The following is an 11,426-nucleotide window of genomic DNA, read 5'->3' as shown; positions in this document are numbered from 1 at the left end:
CATTTTGTTTTCATCATACTCTACCCTACTAAATCAACGTGACTTTCTACATGTTTTTTAATATTTGTCACAACCATAAATATGGTTAAAACAAGTTTGAGGAAAATACCATAATTTAACAAAAATTCATGGTTTTAGAGACCAATATCTACTTTTTAAGTAAATATTATCTATCTTCTCTTATGAAAGTGCAAAAACTCTTCATATATGAAAACTGTAAAGTGTAAAGTTTCCGGACTTCCCGTTATTTCAAGGGGCTACAATGTTCGTTAAAATTCTATTTATGTAGTTGACTCTAAAATAAAATGCATAACTAATGAACAACTACGACATAAAATGCATTGCTAAGACCATTTATTCTAAAATAAAATGCATAACTAGTGAATCAACTACATAAAATGCATTGCTAAGACCATGTTCATAAGCGATTTAGTAGATCTGTCGCCTTGATCTTCCATGAATCTTGGGAAAGATAAACCATCTTTGATTTTTTAATTAAAAAAAATACATAAAGAAGAGAGAGAGCGCCGGTCACTAAAAATGGTTGTTAGGCATATCGTCGTGATAGCATAACAATAAACAATATATCTACCGCCAATACATCATACTCTCTCCATCACGGGAAAATAGACACTATGGAACAAATGGAATTACTAAAAGATAAAGAAAAAAGAGAGAAAGGAATCAAAATATGTTAACGAATAATAGAACTCTAATAAAATATTTTCATAAATAGAAGAACTAACTTTGATGGAAAGATCAAAATTAAAAATATGATTATTTTTAGGTGTTGTAATGTGTATTAACTTCTTAAATAATGATCTCAAAATATGCTTCATACTTTATTTGGGCTCCTTACGTGAGCATCACTTCCGTTTGACGCATGTTTAACGTTGTTCATTTTGATTTATATATTTAGTTTGATTATAATTCATTAAAAAATATTATTGATGATTTTAATTTCACAAAATTCATAAACATCAAAGCTTAATTTATTATTTTATTAATTTATTTAAAATTATAGAGAAAACGAGCAAACCAAGCTTTGATTTTTATGAACTTGTGAAATTAAAATTATCAATAACATTTTTAATGTATTAGAATCAAACTATATATATAAATCAAAACGAACAATGTTAAACGTGCGTCAAACGGTAGTGGTGCTCACATAAGGAGCTCACATAAGGTACGTAGCATATCATTCCTCTGTCAAGATAATAATTATCTTTGCTAATATATACTTCCTCCATCTCATGTTATTCGCAATTTTCATTTAGGTCAAAAATTGAGGAATTTTTCTAGTGTAGTTAAATTAGTATTTTATATTTCTTGAGTAATAAAAGTATAATATACTATAATATTCTTTTAAGTTTGAGTTTAGTGTAAATGGTTATTAAAATCACGATTTGACATGACATTAAAATGAGTTTGAGTTTAGCGTAAATTGTTGTAGAAGATCTCAAAAACAAAAAAAAAGATTGATTTTGGAGTATCATTAGAGCCAATTACCTACTCCATTTTAGATTTTAGAGTACCCTTGGGTATGGTCTTACTAAAGTATACTTCACTGTCAATAAAAAATAGTTATATCTTTTCATTTTGTTTCAATTATAAAAAAAATTCCATCAACCAATCACTTTTAATTTGTCCCAAATAAGATTATAGATTTCTACATGAAATGATAAAGTAACTTTTTCTCTACAATTAAAATGTCAACTATTTTTTCTCTCTCCAATTAAAATATTCAAATCTATTTCTTTATTCATTTAATACTTACATTCACATTTTGTCCTTCCAATTAAATACATTAACCACCAAATCCTAAAATCAAGTGTAAATTATAATCTATGTGGGATGGAGGAAGTACTTTATTCTCTCTTCACTAATCTATGTTACTCTCTCTTCACTTAAATTACAAAACATATACTCATTTAATCCAAACTTAATTGAGTCGTATTTAGATTTAGGTTATTCCGACTCAGTTAAGTGAGAAATTCACAAAAAAAAAGAGATAATTTGGAGAGGCATTTATGCTAGTGCTCAGCAGATCAATTATGACACTTCATCCGATATGTGGTAATTGAATTATTTCATTTTATATATTCGTTTTAGAAAAATAATAATAAATAATTAAAATGAAGAAAAAATAACATAAGAGAGAAAATAATTCAGTGGAAAAAAAATAAAATAAAAAATATTTATCTCCTTTAACTATTTATTATTATTTTTAAAAAATGACGGCATAAAATTAAATTAGTCAGAATGGAGGGAGTGAGTATAGTATAAACGTAATTATACGTTGGCAAGCCTTGAAAAAGAAACCCCTCAAAAATTTAATAATCCAACGAAAATCCTTTTGTGGGCCCTTCCCTCCATCCTATAAATCCCTCCATCATCTCCTCTCCCACATTTCCACTTCTACTCCCCTTTCTTCACTCCATTACAAATTTACAATGGTCGACGTCGACTGTCGCATGACCGGCCTCAACCCGGCCCATCTCGCCGGCCTCCGCCGACTCTCCGCCCGCGCCTCCTCCTCCGCCCCCCTCCCCCCGCGCCACAGCCTCTTCTCCTTCCGCTCCCTCGCCGACAAACTCATCTCTCACCTCAAATCCTCCGGTGTCCCCGTCCTCCCGGGCCTCACCGCCGCCGAATTCGCCGTCGCCGAAGCTGAATTCGGCTTCTCCTTCCCGCCCGACCTCCGAGCCGTCCTCTCCGCCGGCCTCCCCGTCGCCCCCGGCTTCCCCGACTGGCGCTCCCCCTCCGCCCGCCCCCACCTCCGCGCCTCCATCGACCTCCCCACCGCCTCCGCCTCCTTCCACGTCGCCCGCAATTCCCTCTGGTCCAAATCGTGGGGCCCGCGCCCGCCCTCCCCCGATAAGGCGCTGAAATTAGCCCGAGGCGCGCTCAAGCGGGCCCCGCTCCTCGTCCCGATCTTCAACCGCTGCTACATCCCCTGCACCCCTTCCCTCGCTGGAAACCCTATCTTCTACGTCGACGAGAATCGGATCTTCTGCTGCGGATTCGACCTCTCCGATTTCTTCGATCGCGAATCGAGTTTATTTCACGATCAAATCTCAATTAACCAATCCGTAGTGATCGAGAAATCCGCTGTGTTTTTAAACAATCGGAGAAGTCTCGACGCCGGTGGGAGGACGGCGCGGTGGGTGGAGTTCTGGAGCGATGCGGCGGCGGATCGGCGGCGGAGGAGCTCGAATTCGTCGTCTTCGTCGCCGGAGAGGTGCATCGAGATGGCGAGATCGGAGGCGCCGGAGTGGGTAGGGGATTACGTGGCTCAGATCGGGGCAGTGCTGAGGGAGGGGGGGTGGGGGGAAGCGGAGGTGGCGGAGATCGTGGAAGTGTCGGCGGCGGGGTTCTTCGAGGAGGGGATGGTGATGCTGGACAATCAGGCGGTGCTGGATGCGTTGCTGGTGAAAGCGGATCGGTTCTCGGATACGCTCCGGAGAGGCGGGTGGAGCTCCAAAGAGGTCTCCGATGCGTTGGGGTTTGATTTTAGAACGGAGAAGGAGCCGAAGCCGCCGGTGAAGCTGTCGCCTGAGCTGGCCCACAAGATTGGGAAGTTTGTTGGCTGATTTCAGATTTTGGTTTAGGAAATCGGGAAAAAACACAATTTCTTTTTTTGTTTTATTTTTAAAATACTCATCAATACTTAATTCAAATGGAGCGATGATATGATGATATACTACTCCCCTTTGTCAATTCTTATTATTTGTACGATTATTAATTTTTTTGGAGGTAAACATCAATTTCCACTCTAGTTTCGCAATAAACCGACGAAAATTCCAAACTTTTATCTTGATTATACAAGAAGTGGTCCTAATTCTGAAGGCGTAGTTTTAATTTAGAGAAAGCTAACTTTTAAATTATCCCTCACCATTATTCTTGAATCAATTAAAGAAAAAAGTTTTGCAAAGGTGATGAATAATTATGGTGTGAAGGCATAATTCATAGTCTCTAAAAAATTAATTGGCGTACAGCTAATTTATGTTTAGTGTGCCTAATAAGTAATTTAGTATATTAATGCATAGATTTTCATTGCATAATGTATTCCTAAACTTATAAAGTAAGGAAGGATTCAAAGAATTTGAGAGGTGCAAGTTGTAGTGGAGTGTAATAATTACTTTGTAGTATATCAAAGCTGTAATGTAACGTTTCTAAAACAGAAAAAAATAATAATTCGAGCCAGGGGGCGCACACGTGTGCGTACTTTGTGTGGGTCCCAATGCGCGGAGGGCACCGTTGGAGGTGGGCCACATTCACACTCACTAGTCATTGCCTATGGGGAAGTGATGGAAACGGCATCGTTTGATATCTGCGGCTTTTACGACGTCGTACTGGGCTGTGTCGCTATGCGTAGAGAATTTAGCGTGTCTTTTATAAGTTGCAAGGAAAGGTGTGGTGTTTTTGGGTAAAATACTATAAATGCTTTTTTCCATATAAAAAAAGTGAGAGGGATGGGATATTAGGATTAGAGGTTGTTTGTTGCTATCTAAGGGATTCTTGGTATTTGGGAATATCTGACACTCCAACCCCAAAGTTTATTCAAGCTAAGCTTTTTAGAGACATAACAACTTGGTGCTCTCACTCGACTTTTTCCTAGTCAATTTGTGTTTGAAAGCGATTTTTCGACTCTCTCTCAAATTATCCAACGTTTTTATATTCTTCAAAAAAAAAAAATATTGTGAGAGTATTAAATACAGGACTGCCTACTAATTACCGAAGATGGCTATTAACCCACTGTCCTATTAGAAGCCCACCTCCCAGGTCTTACACTGAGAGATGTTGCAACTAAATAGGGCTGACAATTTTTAACACGACACGATAACACGACATGAACTGACACGAAATTAATGGGTTTGGATCAGAGCTTATTGAGTTCGTGTCCTTATCGGGTCGACCAATTAAGGACACAAAAATTTCATGTCCTGTTCGTGTTATCCGTTAACAAATAATATTTTAATATTATAAATTCTTATTATTTTCATTTTTCAATACTTATTAAATTGACTCTCACACGGTCATATCTCATTTAAATATTTAATCACTTTCCAATTAGGGTTACACACCCACTACCGATGCGCCGCTCAGCTCTTAACCGTTCTGGTATACGAACTAATTCATCGTCGTCTGCTCTCTATCATCGTTTCTAGTCGTTGGTCGCTGGAGTTTGTTCACCACTTCTCAGATTTCAGTGGCCCCTTTGGTTTCTCCCCAAGGTCAAGAACTTTCTCTCATTTTTCATTTAATTTTATCCTTAAATGATGCTAAATTTTGTCTACGTGTGGTTTTACCTTTCATATGTGAGATTTTTTATATTTTTTCTGGCCAAAAATCAGAAAGCATTATCATATTAGTTTACTGTTTAGTGATGTATTTAATATTGATTGATGATTCAGTTTTACGAAAGAAAGTAGGAGTTACCAGGGTATGATGTGCATCAATTTTGTTGCTATCAGTTAAGAATTATTCATAGTTGACATTCTTTTTGTTCCATTTTGAAGTTTGCTTCTTTGGAAGCTTCAACCTTGCTAAAGTATAAATAATCAAATTAATTGCATTTTATTTCTATTAACATAGTCACACTAATTGTATGCATAACTTTTCTTGCTGTCGATTATGAATAATTCGTAACTGACATTCTTTTTGTCAGCTTTGGTTTTAAATTTGTAATTAATTGCATATAACTTGTGATTAATATAACCACACTAAATGCATGCAACTGTATTAAGCTTTATTAATTAATACTCGGTTTCTTGATTCATTGCAGGTATAAATTGATATTTATGTCAACAAAATTTGGATCTGGGGGCAACTCCAAGGGTTGTGGAGGCTCTCCAACAACGACAAGTCATGCTCCACAAGACTCAGACGATGATGAGGTGGAGACTATGGAAAGCTCTGATTTGAATGTCCCTAAGCCACCAAAGTCAACAAAAAAAAGAAAACAAAGATCAGATGTATGGAATCATTTTAAAGTTGATATGGATGGTTTTGGTACAAACACATGTCAGTGTTTATATTGTGACCATAAATATCGGCGAGTTACATGTAAATTTGGAATAGGAAACTTGCGTCGTCATTTGGATAATTGTCCTAGAAAGAGAACAAATTATGTTGGCGTGATTTTGTCATAGAGAATATCAAAGTTTGACCCTATGCATTTTTGTCAGTTGTGGTGTAATGCCATTATTGTTCATGATTTGTCATTTCGGTTTGTGGAGTATGAACACATCGTTTCTTGTTTTCAGTACCTTAAATGAGATATTAACTTGATTACTAGAAACACGTTGAAGGTTTATGTCTTAATGACGTATGAAAGAGAAAAGGACGTGATTAAGTCTAGATTAAGTGAAATATCCGATAGGCTCTGTTTGACTTCTGATTGTTGGAGTTCTATTACTAGTGATGATTATATTTCTCTAGCATGTCACTTCATTGATGATGATTGGGTCTTACAAAAGTTGGTGTTGAATTTCAGTTTGATGCCATCACCACATACTGGCATAACATTGTGTAACAAGTTATTTTCTATGTTATGTGAATGGGGGATTGAGAGCAAAGTATTTTATTTGACATTGGACAATGCTGCGGCGAATGATTGCTCAATTGACTACTTGATCACTCAAATGAATTTGAATAATTCACTTCTTAGTAAGGGTGAATTCTTTCATATTCGTTGTTGTGCACATATGATCAATTTGGTTGTCCAAGTTGGTTTAGAAGGCATTTCGCAGTCTGTGATTAAGATTCGTGAAAGTGTCAAGTATGTGCGAAGTTCACAAACGAGAAAACAAAAGTTTTTGGAATGTGTAAGCAAACTTGGTTTGGAGAGTAAGAGAGGTTTGAGGCAAGACGTGATTACTAGGTGGAATTCGACATTTTTGATGTTTGATAACGCATTATATTATAGGAAAGCTTTCATGAATCTGGTACTTTGTGATCTTAGCTTCAAGTTTTGTCCTTCTTCAACAGAACGGAATCAAATTGAGAAGATTCGTGGCTTCTTGAGCTTGTTTTATGATGTCTCCAACTTGTTTTCTGGAAGCAAGTATCCTACAACAAATTTATATATTCGCCCGGTTGCCATGTGTTATAATTCGTTTAGGCAGAGTATAAATAGTCCAGATGAGTATATCAGGAAAATGGCAGAAAGATGCTACCAAAATTTGAGAAATATTGGTCGGATTTCAGCATGATCTTGACTATTGTTGTAGTGTTTGATCCACGTTACAAGCTTCAGTTTGTGGATTTCTTTTATAAGAAGTTATATGGACCTGATTCCCCTCAGTTTGAACTAGTGAAATGGAAGTTGTTTGCCTTATTTGATGAATATTCTAATTCTTACGTGGATATCGGTAATCAAGCTAGAAGTTGAAGTGCTACTGGTAACAATGTAAATTGTGACTTCACAAATGCAGACTCATTAGCAATGGTGGAGGTAAGTTATTAACTTCAGATAAAGTTTTATGAATTTGATTATATTTTATGATATATTCATTTTTATTTTATTTGCATCTTAATTGCAAGAGTTTAACTCTTTGGATGTTGAGTTTGGATTGAGCCAACAACAATCACAGTTGGAGTTGTACATGGAGGAAAAAAGATTAGATGTCAAATCCAATCTTGATATTCTTAATTATTGAAAAGGAACTCAATTCAAGTATCCACAAGTTGCTTGCATGGCTCGTGATATTTTGAGCATTCCGATAACTACAGTTGCATCTGAATCTGTGTTGAGTGTTGGTGGAAGAGTTCTTGATCAATACCGTAGTTCACTCAAGCCGGACACATTACAGGCGATTATATGCACCCGAGATTGGTTGTTTGGAAAAAAGGTATTGGTTATTTGTTTAGTTCATTCTAAACTTATTATTGAAATCAGTTCATTAATTCTATTTTTTTTTTCTTTCGAAGTCATCAACAATGAAATACCAACAAATGACTTAGCCGAAGACTTTTTAAATGTCGATGACGAAGCTCAAACTGGAAGTTCAACAGCATCCACATACACCACTTTTGCTACTTCTTGAAAGCTTCATAGGTTAGACTTCATACTTGCTTAATTTGTACAATATACAATACATCAATTTAATTGTTACTTCCTTAAATTATGTGTTTGCAGATGGGAAGATCCTGATGGAGTTTGCTGTTTGCTGCATTGACCAAGAACCTGGAAGAAAGAATGAAGTATATTTTGTTGAATTTTGTTGGATTTTGTTACTAAGAAATTATTGATGTTTTTATGTTTGGATCAGATTTTATAATCAGCAATTGGATGTTTTTGGATGTTTTTAATAGGTTTAACCGTTATCAGGTCATGTTGTTATCGAGTTGTTATTGTGTCATCTCATGTACATGTTGTTATCGTGTCGTGTTCGTGTATGAGGGTAGCGGGTTGTGTTCGTGTTCGTGTTTGAGGTTTTCTTAACGGGTCGTGTTCGTGTTTGTTGTTATCGTGTTCGTGTCGTTATCGTGTTGACACGATAACGACTCGACACACACGATTTACCACCCCTACAACTACACGATAATAGTGAGAATTGATCCTTGCTCATTTTTACAACTCTGCCGCTCTGAAACTAATTGCGCTACATCTGCTGGCTTCCAATGTTTTTATATTGATTGAGAATGTTGTGATTAAATGTTTTACTTGGCATCTTATTTTAATTATGGGGTCTTACATATATTTTTGACTTAGAGTTTTATATTTAAGATTAATTACTTATAAAAGTATGAATTTGAGTCAATTTCTAGTTTAACTATATTTTCCAAACTTTGAATGATAAATTATGAAATTTTAGAAAATTTTAATTGTGTCAAGTGATTATCTGTAAAGGAAATTTGATGCTAAATCAATTCACACTCACATGTGTACTATTTTGATTGTATTAATGAATAATGATGTAAATGTCATTAATGGATGACATGAATGACTAAACGACATTGTTTTGAGCATAAGAAACTATAAAAGTAGAATAAATAAAATAAATTTGATCGAATGAGATGATTGAATTTTTTAAAACTTTTCTTAATCAAATTTGACGTAAACAAGAATTTGGCCAAATTTTATGATTTTATAGAAAACTAACCCTTTAATTCATTTGTTTAATTACTCTATGTATGCTTCTATTGAAAGTGTTGGCAGCGGAAGCGTGCGTTATTTACCAATCATATAAACTTGATCTATTTAGCAGATTATTTAGACAAATTCTATTCGCGTAATTATCACATGTATCATGCTCATAACTTGAATTAAAAACATGCTGTAGCACATAAAATCCCTAAAGCATGCTTACTACGGAATTAACCAATTTACCTCGTAGATTCAATCAAGAATCGATGATGGCTTGCTCCGTCTCCACGTGAAGATCTTCAATACAAGACCTCGGATCTTCTGACTGGTGTCCCGGACTATACGCCGATATTTGTGTGGGAAAATCTCACCAACGTACTAGGACTCGAATAATGGAAGACAGAACCTGCTCACGGAGGGAGCACAAATTTCGAGCTCCCTCTTTCTAGAGGGGGACGAAAATTTTGTATATTAAAAGTGTATCTTCTGTCTCCTTTATTCTCCTATTTATATAAGTCACATATTGGGTCCAGTCAGGGATCTAAGGAAGAATTTGGAACAGACCTCACCCAATTAGCTTTTTACTAATTAAATTGAACCCACAATTTAATATAAGCTTATATTGGAATATTACGAGCAGCCACTACAGAAGTAATATTGCATTGCCTTCCAAATCCAAATTACAAGTATTCCGGGTTTCCTTTAATTGCATTTGATTTATTTCCTGCGCTTAAGATAGAAACATCAATTAATTAATTAATATCTGCTATAGACTTAATTAATTAACATATTTCGAATTCCAAGAGTGGACTTAGCAAGAAACTCTTATTTATTATTCATAGAGTAATCAAACTCCAACTAGCTAGGTTCCGAATAATAAAACCTCGTTTCGAGCTCCTCTTGTGGATGTTATCAAACGAGACTCTCCTCGCGCACGTTTCAACATAATAGCAATCCTATCACCGCTAGATAATGATCACCACTACCCAATATACCTGGATCGTTGGGTTACGAAAAACCCGCACCTTTGGTAAGTCAAAGTAGTGGATACTCAATGTCGTGTGCTCAATGCTAACGTACATTGATTAAGAAATTAATTATCAAGACCTCGTCTTTCAGTAGATAGCATAAAGACTCGTCTAGCTGTTAGATCCATTCAGTGTTATACCATACCAACGTCATCTTATTTCAATAAGGCTTAGAAATAATCGGCCTGACATTGCAACCTTTCGCGATAGGTAGTCTAGCCCTATCTAGGTTGTGAAATTCTTATTTTTCTTTGTTTAGAACTGACCGTGTTACCTTAAATTGGACGACGCCCACAACCGGTCTGCTAAAACAAAGACTTAGACTTTGTTACGTTTGCTTATACATTTGAATATGCATTAAACAACCATTAAATGTAAAACATAACAACATTATGACAAAAATAATCTGTTGCATTTATTGGAAAATAACCATTAGAGTTTTACAGTTTGCAATCACTCGAAAGGTGATTTCTAGTATACAAAACCCTAACAATCTCCCACTTATACTCAAAACAGCTTTCGAGTATACAAAATGGTAGTGCACACGTCTAAATTTCTCCCACTTGTACTGAAAGCGAGTTGAGGTCTTGATTGAGTCGAACTCTCATCCCTTCAACGTGGCATTCGAACGGTTTCACCGCCAAAGCCTTTGTAAAAGGATCTGCCAGGTTGTTCTTTGACGCAATCTTTACCACTTTTATGTCTGCTCTCTGCACTATATCTCTAATGATATGATACTTCCGCTCTATGTGTTTGCTTGCTTTGTGAGCTCTTGGTTCTTTCGAGTTTGCCACAGCACCAGAATTGTCACAATAAATGGTGATGCTCTTGGGCAGATTCGAAACCACACCTAAATCCATAAGGAAGTTCTTGAACCATACCGCCTCTTTTGCAGCCTCCGAAGCGGCCACATACTCGGCTTCCATGGTCGAGTCCGCGATGCATTTCTGCTTCACACTCTTCCAAATTACGGCTCCACCTCCTAAGGTGAACACATATCATGAAGTAGATTTTCTCGAGTCCTGATCAGCTTGAAAGTCTGAGTCAGTATATCACAAAGGATAGAGCTCGGCTGCATTGTAAACTAGAGCATAGTCCTTAGTCCGTTTAAGGTACTTGAGTATGTTCTTTACGGCAGTCCAATGTCCTTGGCCCGGATTCGACTGATATCTTGCCACCATGCCAACAGCAAAGCAAATATCAGGTCTAGTACAAAGCATAGCATACATGAGACTTCCAACTGCCGAAGCATATGGAATCCTTCTCATTTCCTGTATCTCAGACTGCATTTTAGGGCACATCTC

At 36.5% G+C, this 11,426-nt stretch overlaps 1 protein-coding gene across 1 annotated transcript; it reads left to right on the top strand.

Moving 5' to 3' along the window:
• The first annotated feature begins 2,429 nt into the window (after window positions 1–2,429).
• LOC121802784 lies at window positions 2,430–3,761 on the top strand. Its single transcript, XM_042202483.1, has one exon. The coding sequence runs from the start codon at window positions 2,454–2,456 to the stop codon at window positions 3,591–3,593; it is 1,140 nt and encodes a 379-aa protein (XP_042058417.1). The 5' UTR covers window positions 2,430–2,453; the 3' UTR covers window positions 3,594–3,761.
• The last annotated feature ends 7,665 nt before the right edge of the window (window positions 3,762–11,426 follow it).

Source organism: Salvia splendens, chromosome 5 (genome assembly GCF_004379255.2).
Source record: "Salvia splendens isolate huo1 chromosome 5, SspV2, whole genome shotgun sequence".
Classification (NCBI taxonomy): Eukaryota; Viridiplantae; Streptophyta; class Magnoliopsida; order Lamiales; family Lamiaceae; genus Salvia; species Salvia splendens.
This window is presented reverse-complemented; position numbering and strand designations above follow the sequence as displayed.